The 21,820-nt window shown below is 41.6% G+C and overlaps 1 protein-coding gene across 1 annotated transcript; it reads left to right on the top strand.

Annotated features, from left to right (window-relative positions):
• Positions 1-252: 252 nt before the first annotated feature.
• LOC123743222 (neurensin-1-like) lies at positions 253-7,967 on the top strand. The gene is made up of 3 exons (XM_045719327.1): positions 253-408; positions 5,183-5,451; positions 7,537-7,967. The coding sequence occupies exons 2-3, from the start codon at positions 5,266-5,268 to the stop codon at positions 7,933-7,935; spliced, it is 585 nt and encodes a 194-aa protein (XP_045575283.1). The 5' UTR covers positions 253-408; positions 5,183-5,265; the 3' UTR covers positions 7,936-7,967.
• The last annotated feature ends 13,853 nt before the right edge of the window (positions 7,968-21,820 follow it).

The following is a 21,820-nucleotide window of genomic DNA, read 5'->3' on the forward strand; positions in this document are numbered from 1 at the left end:
TGAAGCCTGTATGTGCTTTATATGTTGTTGTTTTTTGTATTACATAAATGGTTCAAAATTCACAAAAAGTGATGAAAACTGACGCAAACTATCTCATAGAACAAAACATATTAGATCTCCTAAGCCTGTGTTTACCACATACCTTGGTTTCAGCGTTTATCAACAAAAAAAAAACGTATTTCCCATAGACTTTGTCCAACGAACCATGGCGGAGTTAGTGCCTACAAAATGACGCCATTCTACTTCCTCTATTGAGCATGTCGACGAGACATGGATCTGACGCCTGCGCAGAAGCCAGCGTGAGTCTGAATCGTCGATTGGGAGACTGTCGGAGCGAAGAATCTAGAGTGATGGGACCTGAGTGAAGGAACAGCCGCGAGTGATCCCTCTCCAAGCCGGTTATGACAGGTACATTTCAGCCTTCTATGCGTTCGGATATTGCTTTAACGGTTTTTTAACGGGTTTATAGTGGAAACGGCTGTAATAAGCTATCTGATGTGGATTACATAATAGTGGTGGAAATATGATTCGTTGTATGGCATTTCAACATCTGGAAGTGACATTTAAAATGAGAAAATGTCTTGATCTGCTGTCAACGTTTAGGGTGGGATTAACTGTCGAGTTTTGTATTTATTTTTGAAAGAACTAGACAGAAGACGTGTTGTCAGACTCAGATCAATAGTGTTTGTAGTTTTGTAAATAGACAGTTGACTTCCCAATCTCAACTTTATTTAGCCTATAGCATGCGCCTGGTGTGGCGTGGAAATCCAAAGCAAATCCGTTTACTTTGACGATAACAGCTTGTAGCCTAATCGATGACATGGTTTGATGCTATTATCTTAGATAAAAGATGTCTCAAGGGGACTGTGAAAGCAAGACGAAGGAAGGACGTGTGTGTCAGAGCAGTATGGCGTCATGTCTTACGTCCCTGCCTCCTTGGGTAGAGCGGATTCACATTCAGCACCATGGACAGCGATAGCTCTCTCTCTCTCTCTCTCTCTCTCTCTCTCTCTCTCTCTCTCTCTCTCTCTCTCTCTCGCTCTCTCTAGCTCTGTAGTCGCAGTCATTGAGTTATAAAAGAAGGTCGCATTTTTCCGGTTTACATGTTCACCGCCGGCAAATAGCACTTGTTTCCTTCGTGTTTTGGTTTAAATGTTAATTATTTGAGATTGTAGAATGGGTTTGGTTCCAATCGGTGAGAGAACATGATCAAAACAAGATCAGCTGTATTGACCACTGGCATCCTCGTGACCTTATAATCGGTATGACAGAGGTTATTATATCGGCTACGTTGTCGTATCTGTTGTGTTTGTTTACTTGACAACTAGGTTTGTGTTTACATGGAATATTACCCATCAAAGCATTGGATTGGAACAGATGACGCTGTGGGCTCTTCAGAGACATATTTATTATGTATGATAGAGATTGTCAAGGAGTACACAAACTATACATATTGCATATCTCATTATTAGCATTTTTCATAATACTAAATGCTGAATATTTAGTCATTATTTTGCCATAAGCACATTCGATTTTATTTGACCTTTATTTTAAAGACCAAGGTCTCTTTCACAGAAAAGCCCTGCATACACATCATATACAAAATACAAAAAAATACAACTACATCATTCCACACTGACTACATTTAGACAACAGAACTGTTATTAATTCAGATAGAGTCTACATCAAACCAGCAGGAAGCAGGCATCAGGTAGCAGGTAGCAACATCAGGTAGCAGGCAGCAGGTAGAAGGCAGCAGGTAGCAGGCAGCAGGTAGGAGGCAGCAGGCAGCAGGCAGCAGGTAGCAGGCAGCAGGTAGCAGGTAGCAGGCAGCAGGCAGCAGGCAGCAGGCAGCAGGTAGCAGGCAGAAGGAGCAGGTAGCAGGCAGCAGGCAGCAGGTAGCAGGTAGAAGGCAGCAGGTAGCAGGCAGCAGGCAGCAGGTAGCAGGCAGCAGGTAGAAGGCAGCAGGTAGAAGGCAGCAGGCAGCAGGTAGCAGGTAGAACGCATCAGGCAGCAGGTAGCAGGCAACAGGCAGCAGGCAGCAGGTAGAAGGCAGCAGGTAGCAGGTAGAAGGCAGGCAGCAGGTAGCAGTCAGCAGGTAGAAGACAGCAGGTAATAGGCAGCAGGTAATAGGCAGCAGGTAATAGGCAGCAGGTAGCAGGCAGCAGGTAATTGTCAGCAGGCAGCAGGTAATAGGCAGCAGGTAGCAGGCAGCAGGTAATTGTCAGCAGGTAGAAGGTAATAGGCAGCAGGTAATTGTCAGCAGGTAGCAGGTAATAGGCAGCAGGTAGAAGGTAATAGGCAACAGGTAGCAGGTAATAGGTAGCAGGTAAAATGGGTAGAATATGTGATAGAAACCAGCCCTTATGTCCCATGTAACCACAATGTGATAGAAACCAGCCCTTATGTCCCATGTAACCACAATGTGATTAAACAGGTAACAGGTAGAAACACAACCTAATATCCTGAACAGGTAGCAGGCAGCAACACAACCTAATATCCTGAACAGGTAACCGGTAACAGGCAGAAACACAACCTAATATCCTGAACAGGTAACAGGTAGCAACACAACCTAATATCCTGAACAGGTAACAGGTAGAAACACAACCTAATATCCTGAACAGGTAGAAGGTAGCAGGCAGCAACACAACCTAATATCCTGAACAGGTAACAGGTAACAGGTAGCAGGCAGAAACACAACCTAATATCCTGAACAGGTAACCGGTAACAGGCAGAAACACAACCTAATATCCTGAACAGGTAACAGGTAGCAACACAACCTAATATCCTGAACAGGTAGCAGGCAGAAACACAACCTAATATCCTGAACACGTAGCATGTAGAAGGTAGCAGGCAGAAACAGAACCTAATATCCTGAACAGGTAACAGGTAGCAGGCAGAAACACAACCTAATATCCTGAACAGGTAGAATGTATAAGGTGGAAGGCAGAAACACAACCTAATATCCTGAACAGGTAACAGGCAGAAACACAACCTAATATCCTGAACAGGTAGCAGGTAGCAGGCAGAAACACAACCTAATATCCTGAACAGGTAGAATGTATAAGGTAGAAGGCAGAAACACAACCTAATATCCTGAACAGGTAGCAGGCAGAAACACAACCTAATATCCTGAACAGGCAGCAGGTAGCAGGCAGAAACACAACCTAATATCCTGAACAGGTAACAGGTAGAAGGTAGCAGACAGAAACACAACCTAATATCCTGAACAGGTAGCAGGCAGAAACACAACCTAATATCCTGAACAGGTAGAAGGTAGCAGGCAGAAACACAACCTAATATCCTGAACAGGTAGAAGGTAGAAGGTAGCAGGCAGAAACATAACCTAATATCCTGAACAGGTAACAGGTAGCATGTAGAAGGTAGCAGGCAGAAACACAACCTAATATCCTGAACAGGTAACAGGTAGCAGGCAGAAACACAACCTAATATCCTGAACAGGTAACAGGTAGCAACACAACCTAATATACTGAACAGGTAACAGGTAGCAGGTAGCAGGTAAAAACACAACCTAATATCCTGAACAGGTAACAGGTAGCAACACAACCTAATATCCTGAACAGGTAACAGGTAGCAACACAACCTAATATCCTGAACAGGTAGCAGGTAGAAACACAACCTAATATCCTGAAGAGCAGGTAGCAGGTAGAAACACAACCTAATATCCTGAACAGGTAACAGGTAGAAACACAACCTAATATCCTGAACAGGTAGCAGGTAGAAACACAACCTAATATCCTGAACAGGTAACAGGTAGCAGGTAGCAGGTAGAAACACAACCTAATATCCTGAACAGGTAACAGGTAGCAACACAACCTAATATCCCGAACAGGTAACAGGTAGAAGGTAGAAACACAACCTAATATCCTGAACAGGTAGCAGGTAGCAACACAGTCTAATATCCTGAACAGGTAACAGGTAGCAACACAACCTAATATCCTGAACAGGTAACAGGTAGCAGGTAGAAACACAACCTAATATCCTGAACAGGTGCAGGTAGAAACACAACCTAATATCCTGAACAGGTAGCAGGTAGAAGGTAGAAACACAACCTAATATCCTGAACAGGTAACAGGTAGCAGGCATAAACACAACCTAATATCCTGAACAGGTAACAGGTAACAACACAACCTAATATCCTGATCAGGTAGCAGGCATAAACACAACCTAATATCCTGAACAGGTAGCAGGTAGAAACACAACCTAATATCCTGAACAGGTAACAGGTAGAAACACAACCTAATATCCTGAACAGGTAGCAGGTAGAAACACAACCTAATATCCTGAACAGGTAACAGGTAGAAGGTAGCAGGTAGAAACACAACCTAATATCCTGAACAGGTAACAGGTAGCAACACAACCTAATATCCTGAACAGGTAACAGGTAGCAGGTAGAAACACAACCTAATATCCTGAACAGGTAGCAGGTAGCAACACAGTCTAATATCCTGAACAGGTAACAGGTAGCAACACAACCTAATATCCTGAACAGGTAACGGTAAGAAAAATATCCTGAACAGGTAGCAGGTAGAAACACAACCTAATATCCTGAACAGGTAGCAGGTAGCAACACAACCTAATATCCTGAACAGGTAACAGGTAGGAAACACAACCTAATATCCTGAACAGGTAACAGGTAGCGAAACACAACCTAATATCCTGAACAGGTAGCAGGCAGGAACACAACCTAATATCCTGAACAGGTAACAGGTAGCAACAGAACCTAATATCCTGATCAGGTAACAGGCAGAAACACAACCTAATATCCTGAACAGGTAACACGTAGCAGGTAGCAGGTAGAAACACAACCTAATATCCTGAACAGGTAACAAGTAGCAGGTAGCAGGTAGAAACACAACCTAATATCCTGAACAGGTAGCAGGTAGAAACACAACCTAATATCCTGAACAGGTAGCAGGTAGCAAGTAGCAACAGAACCTAATATCCTGAACAGGGACAGATGGGTGATTCAAAATGGGAGCAACACTGTGGCTCATTCAGCATTGTATCTCTCTCCCATAATAAAACTGTTTATGTGTGTGTGTGTGTGTGTGTGTGTGTGTGTGTGTGTGTGTGTGTGTGTGTGTGTGTGTGTGTGTGTGTGTGTGTGTGTGTGTGTGTGTGTGTGTGTGTGTGTGTGTGTGTGTGTGTGTGTGTGCAGGCAGTGGCACCTGGTGTGTGTGAGGTTAGTGTGGTGCTGTCTCTCTCTATCTCTCTAGACAGAGCTGAGGTGAAAGGGTCAGGATGGCTTCAGCCTGTGCTGAGATCTGTGGGTCAGACTACGCTGAACAGACGCAGCACGACCAGCGATATGGCGTCAGATCATACCTCCACCAGTTCTACGAGGAGTGTACAGCCTCCATCTGGGAACGCGATGAAGATTTTCAGATTCAGAGATCGCCTAGTCGGTGGAGCTCTGTCTTCTGGAAGGTATGATACATGAGAGAAGAGATATTGGGAGGGTATTGGGCCAAGGTGCTGTAAACATCCTGACATGGTCTGGGTAGTGTATTGAGCCAGGTTACTGTAAACATCCTGACATGGTCTGGGTAGTGTATTGAGCCAGGTTACTGTAAACATCCTGACATGGTCTGGGTAGTGTATTGAGCCAGGTTACTGTAAACATCCTGACATGGTCTGGGTAGTGTATTGAGCCAGGTTACTGTAAACATCCTGACATGGTCTGGGTAGTGTATTGAGCCAGGTTACTGTAAACATACTGACATGGTCTGGGTAGTGTATTGAGCCAGGTTACTGTAAACATCCTGACATGGTCTGGGTAGTGTATTGAGCCAGGTTACTGTAAACATCCTGACATGGTCTGGGTAGTGTATTGAGCCAGGTTACTGTAAACATCCTGACATGGTCTGGGTAGTGTATTGAGCCAGGTTACTGTAAACATCCTGACATGGTCTGGGTAGTGTATTGAGCCAGGTTACTGTAAACATCCTGACATGGTCTGGGTAGTGTATTGAGCCAGGTTACTGTAAACATCCTGACATGGTCTGGGTAATGTATTGACCCAGGTTACTGTAAACATCCTGACATGGTCTGGGTAGTGTATTGAGCCAGGTTACTGTAAACATCCTGACATGGTCTGGGTAGTGTATTGGGCCAAGGTTACTGTAAACATCCTGACATGGTCTGGGTAGTGTATTGAGCCAGGTTACTGTAAACATCCTGACATGGTCTGGGTAGTGTATTGAGCCAGGTTACTGTAAACATCCTGACATGGTCTGGGTAGTGTATTGAGCCAGGTTACTGTAAACATCCTGACATGGTCTGGGTAGTGTATTGAGCCAGGTTACTGTAAACATCCTGACATGGTCTGGGTAGTGTATTGAGCCAGGTTACTGTAAACATCCTGACATGGTCTGGGTAGTGTATTGAGCCAGGTTACTGTAAACATCCTGACATGGTCTGGGTAGTGTATTGAGCCAGGTTACTGTAAACATCCTGACATGGTCTGGGTAGTGTATTGAGCCAGGTTACTGTAAACATCCTGACATGGTCTGGGTAGTGTATTGAGCCAGGTTACTGTAAACATCCTGACATGGTCTGGGTAGTGTATTGAGCCAGGTTACTGTAAACATCCTGACATGGTCTGGGTAGTGTATTGAGCCAGGTTACTGTAAACATCCTGACATGGTCTGGGTAGTGTATTGAGCCAGGTTACTGTAAACATCCTGACATGGTCTGGGTAATGTATTGAGCCAGGTTACTGTAAACATCCTGACATGGTCTGGGTAGTGTATTGAGCCAGGTTACTGTAAACATCCTGACATGGTCTGGGTAGTGTATTGAGCCAAGGTGCTGTAAACATCCTGACATGGTCTGGGTAGTGTATTGAGCCAGGTTACTGTAAACATCCTGACATGGTCTGGGTAGTGTATTGAGCCAAGGTGCTGTAAACATCCTGACATGGTCTGGGTAGTGTATTGAGCCAGGTTACTGTAAACATCTGCTTGTTCAGCGTTTGGAACCCTGATCCTGTCTCTCCCTCCCCCAGGTCTGTCTAGCGTTAGGAACCCTGATCCTGTCTCTCCCTTCCCCAGGTCTGTCTAGCGTTAGGAACCCTGATCCTGTCTCTCCCTCCCCCAGGTCTGTCTAGCGTTAGGAACCCTGATCCTGTCTCTCCCTTCCCCAGGTCTGTCTAGCGTTAGGAACCCTGATCCTGTCTCTCCCTCCCCCAGGTCTGTCTAGCGTTAGGAACCCTGATCCTGTCTCTCCCTTCCCCAGGTCTGTCTAGCGTTAGGAACCCTGATCCTGTCTCTCCCTCCCCCAGGTCTGTCTAGCGTTAGGAACCCTGATCCTGTCTCTCCCTCCCCCAGGTCTGTCTAGCGTTAGGAACCCTGATCCTGTCTCTCCCTCCCCCAGGTCTGTCTAGCGTTAGGAACCCTGATCCTGTCTCTCCCTTCCCCAGGTCTGTCTAGCGTTAGGAACCCTGATCCTGTCTCTCCCTCCCCCAGGTCTGTCTAGCGTTAGGAACCCTGATCCTGTCTCTCCCTCCCCCAGGTCTGTCTAGCGTTAGGAACCCTGATCCTGGTGACAGGCCTCATTGTCCTACTGGTGGGCTACGCCACCCCGACTAAGATCGAAGCGTTCGGGGAGGACGAGCTCCTCTTCGTGGACAGCCATGCTGTGCGCTTCAACCGAGCGCTGGACGTGTGCAAGCTGACGGGCGCCGTGCTGTTCTGCGTGGGTGGCGGCCTGATGGCCGTAGGTCTCCTCCTCTCGGCCTTCTCTAAGACCTACTCCAAGGAGGAGCTGTACCTGCAGCAGAAGTTTAAGGAGAGGCTGGTTGATATCCAGAATACGGTCCATCCAATCACCAGAGGCCCTACTCCGGGGGAGAGTAAGATCCCTGTCACCCTGTCTAAAGTGCAAAGTGTCCAGCCCAACTCAGAGACATAACAGTTATCAATGTAGTAGTGAGAGGTAGATCATCAGTGGTGTTCATGTGTCCTTGTTCCTAACCCTTCTAAAGGTCAGCTTACGGCATCTTAGTACTACTCCTTAAAAACAAACCCTGTGTATCCAGCACTTACACTAGTGGCTGCAGGAGGAATCGCACAGCTCCTTTCATGTAACGCTGTGTTATAAAGGCTGCAGGAGGTTTCACACAGCTCCTTTCATGTAACACTGTGTTATAAAGGCCGCAGGAGGTTTCACACAGCTCCTTTCATGTAACACTGTGTTATAAAGGCCGCAGGAGGTTTCACACAGCTCCTTTCATGTAACACTGTGTTATAAAGGCCGCAGGAGGTTTCATACAGCTCCTTTCAGGTAACGCTGTGGTAGTGTCAACTACTGGCTGGGTTACAATCAGCCTACAGGATTAATGTACCTAGATCAAGAAACTAACAGACTCATTGTATAGAGCAGTGGTTCTCAACCTGGGGTTCTTATCCTATCCACAGAGGGTACTTATCCTATCCACAGGGGGTTCTTATCATATCCACAGGGGGAACTTATCCTATCCACAGAGGGTACTTATCCTATCCACAGGGGGTACTTATCATATCCACAGGGGGTACTTATCCTATCCACAGGGGGTACTTATCCTATCCACAGGGGGTACTTATCCTATCCACATGGGAACTTATCCTATCCACAGAGGGTACTTATCCTATCCACATGGGGTACTTATCCTATTCACAGGGGTACTTATCCTATCCGCAGGGGGAACATAGCGTATCCACAGGCAGAACTTATCCTATCCACAGGGGGTACTTATCCTATCCACAGGCAGAACTTATCCAATCCATGGGGGGTACTTATCCTATCCACAGGCAGAACTTATCCTATCCACAGGCAGACTTATCCTATCCACAGGGGGTACTTATCCTATCCACAGGGGGTACTTATCCTATCCACAGGCAGAACTTATCCTATCCACAGGCAGAACTTATCCTATGCACAGGCAGAACTTATCCTATCCACAGGGGTACTTATCCTATCCACAGGGGGTACTTATCCTATCCATAGGCAGAACTTATCCTATCCACAGGCAGAACGTATCCTATCCACAGGGGGTACTTATCCTATCCACAGGCAGAACTTATCCTATCCACAGGGGGTACTTATCCTATCCAAAGGCAGAACTTATCCTATCCACAGGCAGAACTTATCCTATCCACAGGGGGTACTTATCCTATCCACAGGGGGTGCTTATCCTATCCACAGGCAGAACTTATCCTATCCACAGGCAGAACTTATCCTATCCACAGACAGAACTTATCCTATCCACAGGGGGTACTTATCCTATCCACACGGGGTACTTATCCTATCCACACGGGGTACTTATACTATCCACAGGCAAAACTTATCCTATCCACAGGGGGTACTTATCCTATCCACAGGCAGAACTTATCCTATCCACAGGCAGAACTTATCCTATCCACAGGGGGTACTTATCCTATCCACAGGGGGTATTTATCCTATCCACAGGCAGAACTTATCCTATCCACAGGCAGAACTTATCCTATCCACAGGCAGAACTTATCCTATCCACAGGGGGTACTTATCCTATCCACAGGGGGTACTTATCCTATCCACACGGGGTACTTATCCTATCCACATGGGGTACTTATCCTATCCACAGGCAGAACTTATCCTATCCACAGGGGGTACTTATCCTATCCACAGGGGGTACTTATCCTATCCACAGGGGGTACTTATCCTATCCACAGGGGGTACTTATCCTATCCACAGGGGGTACTTATCCTATCCACAGGCAGAACTTATCCTATCCACAGGGGGTACTTATCCTATCCACAGGCAGAACCTATCCTATCCACAGGCAGAACTTATCCTATCCACAGGCAGAACTTATCCTATCCACAGGGGGTACTTATACTATCCACAGGCAGAACTTATCCTATCCACAGGGGGTACTTATCCTATCCACAGGCAGAACTTATCCTATCCACAGGCAGAACTTATCCTATCCACAGGGGGTACTTATCCTATCCACAGGGGGTATTTATCCTATCCACAGGCAGAACTTATCCTATCCACAGGCAGAACTTATCCTATCCACAGGGGGTACTTATCCTATCCACAGGGGGTACTTATCCTATCCACACGGGGTACTTATCCTATCCACAGGCAGAACTTATCCTATCCACAGGGGGTAAGGTAGCAAACCACTAATGTAGAGGACATGCCCTGAGGGGACAAAACATTAAGAACACCTGCTCTTTCAATGAGATAGAATGACCAGGTGAATCCAGGTGAAAGCTATGATCCCTTATTGATGTCAGTTGTTAAATCCACTTCAATCAGTGTAGATGAAGGGGAGGAGACAGGTTAAAGAAGGATTTTTAAGCCTTGAGACATTTTTATTTTATTTATTTCATCTTTATTTAACCAGGTAGGCAAGTTGAGAACAAGTTCTCATTTACAATTGTGACCTGGCCAAGATAAAGGAAAGCAGTTTGACACATACAACAACACATAGTTACACATGGAGTAAAACAAACATACAGTCAATAATACAGTAGAAAAATAAGTCTATATACTATGTGAGCAAATGAGGTGAGATAAGGGAGGTAAAAGGCAATAAATAGGCCATGGTGGCGAAGTAAATACAATATAGCAAGTAAAACACTGGAATGGTTGATTTGTAATGGAAGAAAGTGCAAAGTAGAAATAATGGGGTGGAAAGGAGCAAAATAAATAAATACAGTAGGGGAAGAGGTAGTTGTTTGAGCTAAATTATAGATGGGCTATGTACAGGTGCAGTGATCTGTGAGCTGCTCTGACAGCTGGTGCTTAAAGCTAGTGAGGGAGATAAGTGTTTCCAGTTTCAGAGATTTTTGTAGTTCGTTCCAGTCATTGGCAGCAGAGAACTGGAAGGAGAGACGGCCAAAGGAGGAATTGGCTTTGGGGGTGACCAGTGAGATATACCTGCTGGAAAGCGTGCTACAGGTGGGTGCTGCGATGGTGACCAGCGAGCTGAGATAAGGGGGGGACTTTACCTAGCAGGGTCTTGTAGATGACCTGGAGCCAGTGGGTTTGGCGACGAGTATGAAGCGAGGGCCAGCCAACGAGAGCATACAGGTCGCAGTGGTGGGTAGTATATGGGACTTTGGTGACAAAACGGATGGCACTGTGATAGACTGCATCCAATTTATTGAGTAGGGTATTGGAGGCTATTTTGTAAATGACATCGCCGAAGTCGAGGATTGGTAGGATGGTCAGTTTTACGAGGGTATGTTTGGCAGCATGAGTGAAGGATGCTTTGTTGCGAAATAGGAAGCCAATTCTAGATTTAACTTTGGATTGGAAATGTTTGATGTGAGTCTGGAAGGAGAGCTTACAGTCTAACCAGACACCTAGGTATTTGTAGTTGTCCACATATTCTAAGTCAGAACCGTCCAGAGTAGTGATGCTGGATGGGCGGGCAGGTGCAGGCAGCGATCGGTTGAAGAGCATGCATTTACTTTTACTTGTATTTAAGAGCAGTTGGAGGCCACGGAAGGAGAGTTGTATGGCATTGAAGCTTGGATTGTGTATGTGTGCCATTCAGAGGGTGAATTGGCAAGACTAAAGACTTAAGTGCCTTTAAACGGGGTATGGTAGTAGGTACCAGACTCACCAGTTTCAGTGTGTCAAGAACTGCAACGCTGGTGGGTTTTTCACGCTCAACTGTTTCCCGTGTGTATCATTAATGGTCCACCACCCAAAGGACATCCAGCCAACTTGACACAACTGTGGGAAGCACTGGAGTCAACAAGGGCCAGCATCCCTGTGGAACGCTTTCGACACCTTGTAGAGTCCATGATCCCAGATGAATTGAGGCTGTAACTCAATATCAGGAAGGTGTTCTTAATGTTTTGTCCAACTCAGTGTCTCCACTAACGGCTGGAGGCATCACACAGCTCCTTTGATCTAACTCTTTATTAGTGACTGTCTTGCGTAGGTTTTCCATCTTGACTGGATTTATGAGTGTCATCTTCAGCAGTGAAGAATTGAAAGAATGGGGTTCCTTTTTCCCCAAAATATCTATATTGAGTCTAAGCAATTGCTGACAACTGTTGTTCTATAATTGCTGTGGTGTAACGAGCAGCAGCTGTGGTGTAACTAGTAGCAGCTGTGGTGTAACGAGCAGCAGCTGTGGTGTAACGAGCAGCAGCTGTGGTGTAACGAGCAGCAGCTGTGGTGTAACGAGCAGCAGCTGTGGTGTAACGAGAACAAACTGTGGTGTAACGAGCAGCAGCTGTGGTGTAACTAGCAGCAGCTGTGGTGTAACTAGCAGCAGCTGTGGTGTAACGAGCAGCAGCTGTGGTGTAACGAGCAGCAGCTGTGGTGTAACTAGCAGCAGCTGTGGTGTAACTAGCAGCAGCTGTGGTGTAACTAGCAGCAGCTGTGGTGTAACGAGCAGCAGCTGTGGTGTAACGAGCAGCAGCTGTGGTGTAACGAGCAGCAGCTGTGGTGTAACGAGCAGCAGCTGTGGTGTAACGAGCAGCAGCTGCGGTGTAACGAGCAGCAGCTGCGGTGTAACGAGCAGCAGCTGCGGTGTAACGAGCAGCAGCTGCGGTGTAACGAGCAGCAGCTGCGGTGTAACTAGCAGCAGCTGCGGTGTAACGAGCAGCAGCTGTGGTGTTTGATGTGTAGTCCTGTGATTGATGTTCATTTCCTACTCAGTTCAAAGTAACACCGCTCGTTGTAACAGCAGACAGGACGCACACAGAGTGAGGAAAAGCCTTTAACACAGAGGATTTGTGTTCCACGGTGGTGCCAATAACAACGGGATCGCTACTGTAGTCGTGTTAGTGGTTTTATTTACGTACAAATAATGTATCTTTGCAAAAAAACAACAAACTGAATCCTCCTCAGTTCCCAGATAAGGTAGAAGATATAAAGGTTTTATCAGTTGAAACGTCTCTAAAGGATCAACCTTATATTTATATTCTGCTCTGTCACTTCCTCACTTGGCTTTAAACCCCTATGTCATGTTGTTATAAATCACAACATAGAATCTATAGACAGTTGGCTTTAAACCCCTATGTCATGTTGTTGTAAATCACAACATAGAATCTATAGACAGTTGGCTTTAAACCCCTATGTCATGTTGTTGTAAATCACAACATAGAATCTATAGACAGTTGGCTTTAAACCCCTATGTCATGTTGTTGTAAATCACAACATAGAATCTATAGACACAAGGCAGGGTGATAAAGATACTGGGCTGCTGAGGACATCAGATGCACCAGACACTGGACATACATTACATTACTCTAGACTACTGGTCTGTCAGTTCAGACACAACAGAACTCTAGCAGGGATAGAATGGAGACTAAAAGCTGCTTCGTTTTGTTTATAGGAGAAACCAGGTGATCTGGGACTTAACAAGTTGATAGAGCTGAAGATTCTGTGTTGCGGTTTTCTTTAACCCTTTAAATCAATTTCTCTTCAAATGAATATATCAGCTTTGATTTTCATGTTTGTAAAATACCATTATTGTAAAATACCAAGTACCATAGTGTGTGTGATCTGATGAACTGACCTTTCCCATTCAAACAAACTGCTGACCCTTGACCCCTTCCTTCCTTCCTCTTTTATTTTTATAACTGTGAGAGGTGACATCATCCAAACTCATCCTGTACTAGACACAACACAGGCCAGGTGTGAAAACAGACAAACAAGAGTTCGCCTGTAGCTAACGATGACGCCTCACCTGGAACACTGGAGGCTGGTGGGCGGAGATATCGGAGGACGGGCTCATTGTTAACGGCTGGAATGGACTGAAAGGAGCGGTATCAAAACACGCGACAACTTTCGTATCCATTCCATTCCAGCTGTTATGATGAGCCTGTCCCTAACTACATCTCCACCCACCAGCCTCCGCTGACCTGTAACCAAGGTAACCAACATGTCAATCTATAGAAGACAAGTCATCGGTGTGAGATAAAGCTACAAAACAATAAACCAATGAGAATAACATTACTAGCTAACTAAAGAGACATAACTATAACAGTGATTAATAGCAGTCACTTCTGAGTGGTCAGTTTGGCTTGATGGATCCATATAGTGCCATGTTGTGAATACATTTATAATAACATTTTAAATGGAGTAAATTGAAAACCTGTATTCAAAAACCCTGTTCCAAATTATTACAGATGAGAGTTGTGTTAAATCTTAAGGGAATATTTGTTATCAAATGGATTGTACCTGTCAGAGAAAGAAGGAACTAGCAAAGATAACTCTGTCCTATATTACATGTCTATTTTTCATATAACATAATAAATACAACTTGGAATTATCAGCAGCTTACTCCTGGTGACGATTCTGTTTTCTGATCAACTGTCTCATCTCTGTCCGCCATTTTATGTCCTTAAGCTCTTTGTTATGGTAATATTAATACATAGTGTATACCCAACCACTGTTATTGTCTTACATTACATCTGTTATTATCAACATCCTGTAAAGACACAGGAAGAGGACTTTTGAAGGGAAGTAGAGACATGACCTTGTTATTTCTAGCAGCTTGAAGAGGCTGGCGGGAGAAAGAGACGCGAGGGAGAGGGACGGAGGGTATGAACGGTGCTCCTAGAAATAGAACTGGAGGACGCTCACAGCGTTTGATGACTCACCAGGTTAATGGTTTCTCTAGGCTGTGTGTGACTCTCTCTGTCTCATTCCCAACCTGTGCGGCTGCAGATAGGACGGGGAAAGGGGCTGCTGCAAACTGTCTCTTACGGTGATCAATCCATGAGGATTCTAAAGCACATTTTAGACATTTTATTTTCAGGGGTTGTGTCATGTGCTCTTTCATAATAACATTACACAGACCTTCCATCCATAACATCATGTAATAACTCATTACACAGACCTTCCATCCATATCATCATGTAATAACTCATTACACAGACTTTCCATCCATAACATCATGTAATAACTCATTACACAGACCTTCCATCTATAACATCATGTAATAACTCATTACACAGACCTTCCATCCATAACATCATGTAATAACTCATTACACAGACCTTCCATCCATAACATCATGTAATAACTCATTACACAGACCTTCCATCTATAACATCATGTAATAACTCATTACACAGACCTTCCATCCTTTAACATCATGTAATAACTCATTACACAGACCTTCCATCCATAACATCATGTAATAACTCATTATACAGACCTTCCATCCATAACATCATGTAATAACTCATTACATAGACCTTCCATCCATAACATCATGTAATAACTCATTACACAGACCTTCCATCCATAACATCATGTAATAACTCATTACACAGACCTTCCATCCTTTAACATCATGTAATAACTCATTACACAGACCTTCCATCCATAACATCAATATGTATTCACAAATTCATACCACAGAAACTCACCACAGCTACTCTTCAAAGCTGTGGCATACAGCTCATCCATAATGTAGGCCTTACGTTCCTCCCTGACATCACAGAGAGGCATACAGCTCATCCATAATGTAGGCTTTACGTTCCTCCCTGACATCACAGAGAGGCATACAGCTCATCCATAATGTAGGTCTACATCCCTGACATCACAGAGAGGAAGCAGCAGCTTTCTCTGCAACTGTAATGATGTCTTCACATCACTGTGTCTCTGCTCACTTCTTCTGACTTCCTTCCGGTACTGAGCTGATGACTTCATTCATTCATTCACATCCTCCCAGTGCTATTTCTTTACCAGCAGCAGTCCCCATTCCTTAATACTCCCACACATCCTTCACTGTAGAATCATTACAGGTAGTTATTAAAGCGTTCAATTATTACAGCATTACATTATTACAGCATTACATTATTACAGCATTACATTATTACAGCGTTAAATTATTACAGCATTACATTATTACAGCATTACATTATTACAGCATTACATTATTACTGCATACTATTACAGCATTACATTATTACAGCGTTAAATTATTACAGCATTACATTATTACAGCATTACATTATTACAGCATTACATTATTACAGCATTACATTATTACAGCATTACAGCATTACATTATTACTGCATACTATTACAGCATTACATTATTACAGCATTACATTATTACAGCATTACATTATTACAGCATTACATTATTACAGCATTACATTATTACAGCGTTAAATTATTACAGCATTACATTATTACAGCATTACATTATTACTGCATACTATTACAGCATTACATTATTACAGAATTACAATATTACAGCATTACTATTACAGCATTACATTATTACAGCAACAGATTACATTATTACTGCATACTATTACAGCATTACACTATTACAGCATTATATTATTACAGCATTACATTATTACAGCATACTATTACAGCATTACAATATTAGAGCGTTAAATTATTACAGCATTACATTAATACAGCATTACATTATTACTGCATACTATTACAGCATTACATTATTACAGAATTACATTATTACTGCATACTATTACAGCATTACATTATTACAGAATTACATTATTACTGCATACTATTACAGCATTACACTATTACAGCATTATATTATTACAGCATTACATTATTACAGCATACTATTACAGTATTACAATATTAGAGCATTACATTATTACAACATTACATTAATACAGCATTACACTATTACAGCTTTACATTATTACTGCATATTATTACGGCATACTATTACAGTATTACAATATTACAGCATACTATTACAGTATTACAATATTACAGCATTACATTATTGCAGCATTACATTATTACAGCATTACATTACTACTGCATACTATTACAGCATTACATTATTACAGCATACTATTACAGTATTACAATATTACAGCATACTGTTACAGCATTACACTATTACATCATTACATTATTACAGCAATAAATTATTACAGCATTACATTATTACAGCATTACATTATTACAGCATTACATTATTACAGCATACTATTACAGTATTACAATATTACAGCATTACATTATTACAGCATTACATTATTACAGTATTAGATTATTACAGCATTACACTATTACAGCATACTATTACATCATTACATTATTACAGTATACTATTACAGCATTACATTATTACAGCATTACATTATTACAGCATTACATTATTACAGCATTACATTATTACAGTATACTATTACAGCATTACATTATTACAGCATTACATTATTACAGCATTACATTATTACAGAATTACATTATTACAGCATTACATTATTACGGCATACTATTACAGCATACTATTACAGCATTACATTATTACAGCATTACATTATTACAGAATTACATTATTACAGCATTACATTATTACGGCATACTATTACAGCATACTATTACAGCATTACATTATTACAGAATTACATTATTACTGCATACTATTACAGCATTACATTATTACAGCATTACATTATTACAGCAAACTATTACAGTATTACAATATTACAGCAATACATTATTATAGCATTACATTATTACAGCATTACATTATTACAGCATTACATTATTACAGCAAACTATTACAGTATTACAATTTTACAGCATTATATTATTATAGCATTACATTATTACAGCATTACATTATTACAACTACATTATTACAGCATTACACTATTACAGCTTTACATTATTACTGCATACTATTACGGCATACTATTACAGTATTACAATATTACAGCATACTATTACAGTATTACAATATTACAGCATTACATTATTGCAGCATTACATTATTACAGCATTACATTATTACTGCATACTATTACAGCATTACATTATTACAGCATACTATTACAGTATTACAATATTACAGCATACTGTTACAGCATTACACTATTACAGCATTACATTATTACAGCATTAAATTATTACAGCATTACGTTATTACAGCATTACATTATTACAGCATACTATTACAGTATTACAATATTACAGCATTACATTATTACAGCAATAAATTATTACATTATTACATTATTACAGCATTACATTATTACAACATTACATTATTACAGCATTACACTATTACAGCAATACATTTTTACAGCATTACACTATTACAGCATTACATTATTACAGCAATAAATTATTACAGCATTACATTATTACAGCAATAAATTATTACAGCTTTACATTATTACAGCAAACTATTACAGCATTACAATATTACAGCATTACATTATTACTGCATACTATTACTGCATACTATTACAACATTACATTATTACATCATTACATTATTACAGCATTACATTATTACAGCATTACATTATTACAGCGTTACATTATTACAGCGTTACACTAATACAGCATTACATCATTACATTATTACAGCATTACATTATTACATTATTACATCATTGCAGCATACTATTGTAGTTACAGCACCAGTCTCTAGTACAGTCAGTGCAGCATGTCACAGTAACAGTGGCTATACATCACGAGATCCACAGGGATGGTCTGACTGACTGGCTGCACACTGACGTCTTCTGTCCCTGGAGAATTAACAGGCTGTTTCTGGAGGAGAGTGGGAAGCTGTGAGGAAGAGTGTAGAATTGTGGGGAGATGTGAGGATTCTCTGTGACTAGGCTTTTACAATAATGTTGTTTATCCAGACACGTCTGTCTCCGCTAGGAAAAAAACATGGTAAGTGATTGGATCCGCCTGCTACCACAAGAATTTGGATTTTATCCAGGACAACTAAATGTCTTGACAGGTATTGCTAATTGGCTAATTGATTATTAGAAAACCCTTTTGCAATTATGTTAGCACATCTGAAAACTATTGTCCTGACTCCTCTTTCTATTCTGGTTAGAGCCAGTTTGCTCTGTTCTGTGAAGGGAGTAGTACACAGCGTTTTACGAGATCTTCAGTTTCTTGGCAATTTCTTGCATGGAATAGCCTTCACTTCTCAGAACAAGAATAGACTGACGAGTTTCTGGCCATTTTGAGCCTGTAATCGAACCCACAAATGCTGATGCTCCAGATACTCAACTAGTCTAAAGAAGGCCAGTTTTATTGATTCTTTAATCAGGGACAACAGTTTTCAGCTGTGCTAACATAATTGCAAAAGGGTTTTCTAATGATCAATTAGCCTTTTAAAATGATAAACTTGGATTAGCTAACACAACGTGCCATTGGAACACAGGAGTGATGGTTGCTGATAATGAGCCTCTGTAGACATTCCATTAAAAAAATCAGCCGTTTCCAGCTACAATAGTCATTTACAACATTAACAATGTCTACACTGTATTTCTGATCAATTTGATGTTATTTTAATGGACAATTTTTTTACATTTTCTTTCAAAAACAAGGACATTTCTAAGTGACTGTCATAGTCCGTGTATGTAGGTGGCAGGGAAGTCAGGCGCAGGAGAAAACAGAGTGGTTTAAAAAATGGAATATTTATTCCCAAAACCAACGTAGAAAAGAATCTGGGTAAAACAATAACCCGTCGCACACCGATACAGAAACAACACGTACATCACAAACAAACAATCACCCACAGAGAAATGAGGGGAATCAGAGGGTTAAATACACAACATATAATTACTGGGATATGAAACAGGTGTGTAAAGAGACCAGACAAAACCAATGGAAAATGAAAAACTAATCAATGGTTGCTAGAAGGCCGGTGACGTCGACCGCCGAACACCACCCGAACAAGGAGGGGCATTAACTTCAGTAGAAGTCGTGACAGTGACCCCAATCTTTTGAACGGTAGTGTGTATATATAATAAATATATATATATATATATATATATATATATATATATATATATATATATACACACACACTGAATGAAAATATATACAGTACCAGCCAAAAATGTGAACACATCTACTCATTCCAGGGTTTTTCTTTATTTTTACTATTTACTACATTGTAGAATAATAGTGGAGACATTAAAACTATGAAATAACACATATGGAATCATTTAATAACCAAAAAAAGTGTTAAACAAACCAAAATATATTTTATATTTCAGATTCTTCAAAGTAGCCACCCTTTGCCTTGATGACAGCTTTACACACGCTTGGCATTCTCTCAACCAGCTTCATGAGGTAGTCACCTGGAATGCATTTCAATTAACAGGTGTGCCATGTTAAAAGTTAATTTGTGGAATTTCTTTCCTTCTTAATGCGTTTGAGACAATCAGTTGTGTTGTGACAAGGTAGGGGGGGTATACAGAAGATAGCCCTATTTGGTAAAAGACCAAGTCCATATTATGGCAAGAACAGCTCAAATAAGCAAAAAGAAACGACAGTCCATCATTACTTTAAGACATGAAGGTCAGTCAATGCGGAAAATTCAAGAACTTTGAAAGTTTTTTCAAGTGCACTCGCAAAAACCATCAAGCGCTATGATGAAACTGTCTCTCATGAGGACCGCCACAGGAAAGGAAGTCTCAGAATTACCTCTGCTGCAGAGGATAAGTTCATTAGAGTTACCAGACTCAGAAATTGCAACCCAAATAAATGCTTCAGTAAAACGGTTCAAAGGTGAACTTGTGTTATTTGTAATTATAAATCATTTCAATACATACACATATTGTTTTTCTTAGTTTCAGTTTATTAAACTTCTGTTACAAGACAGTTTCAGAGAACAGATGATCTTTTACAGGGTGAAGCAGCACGTTGTGGAACAGCATTGCAGGAACAGAACAATGTACAGTATTGTCTTGTTTAATTCTTATTGCTTGATGAGGTACTGTATTGTTGTCGTTTATTCATTATACTAGCTACTATATAAAACACTGGCAAATCATACAACATGTAATAGTATAATATAACATACATAATAACATGTAATAGTATACCCGTTTTCAGACAGATAAATAAACAAAGAACAAGTACATACACACTAAGGCAGTAATCTGTCTCTCTCTCTCCTCTCCTCTCTCTCTCTCTGTCTCTCTCTCTCTCTCTCCTCTCCTCTCCCTCTCTCTCTGTCTCTCTCTCTCTCTCCTCTCCCTCTCTCTGTCTCTCTCTCTCTCTCTTCTCCCTCTCTCTCTGTCTCTCTCTCTCCTCTCCCTCTCTCTGTCTCTCTCTCTCTCTCCTCTCTCTGTCTCTCTCTCTCTCTCTCCTCTCCCTCTCTCTCTGTCTCTCTCTCTCCTCTCCCTCTCTCTGTCTCTCTCTCTCTGTCTCTCTCTCTCCTTCTCCCTCCTCTTCTCTCTCCTCTTCTCTCTCTCTCCTCCCCCCATCTCTCTCTATCTCTCTCTCCTTCATATCATTAGAGTACAGAACATGATGTCACATTAAAAGCCTAACAGACACATCTCTCAAGAGTACAGTACTTCCTTTTAACAGTGTTTCAACAGATAATAACCACTTGAACACTTGGAAACTATTTGAACTTAGTCATGTATCATGACTCACTACTTAATGACCATGTAAGAACAATGAGTTACCACAGATCTACATGGTTATTTGATGAGAAAAGGCACTGTGTAATTGTTATAACAGCTGTTGGATCATCTTCCTGCTGGTGATGCCGACATACATTTATACTATACTTCAAATAGAAACGCCCCTATAGCTGTGTACCCCTATGCAACTAAACAACCATTCATATATAATCCCACATATAATCCCATATGATATCAGGGTTATTCCCCAAAGAATGTAAGAGAGGCGCTTTGCTCAGCAGCACCACCTTGTTAAATAAAATCCTGTTGAGAACCCTGGTATCTAATATTGTTTTGTTGTCGTGGATTATAATGATATTTTTCTTTGTTCCCTACATGCTAGTCTTGTCACCCTTCTCCCTAAGGCTTTTCGTAAACAACACTTCAGCTCTTCT

This window comes from Salmo salar, chromosome ssa05, assembly GCF_905237065.1.
Source record: "Salmo salar chromosome ssa05, Ssal_v3.1, whole genome shotgun sequence".
NCBI classification, from domain to species: domain Eukaryota; kingdom Metazoa; phylum Chordata; class Actinopteri; order Salmoniformes; family Salmonidae; genus Salmo; species Salmo salar.

Coding starts and splice junctions, on each gene's coding strand:
- LOC123743222 (XM_045719327.1), top strand. CDS start 5,266: ATGGCTTCAGCCTGTGCTGAGATCTGTGGGTCAGACTACGCTGAACAG. Junction 5,452..7,536: donor GGAGCTCTGTCTTCTGGAAG/GTATGATACATG, acceptor TCCCTCCCCCAG/GTCTGTCTAGCGTTAGGAAC.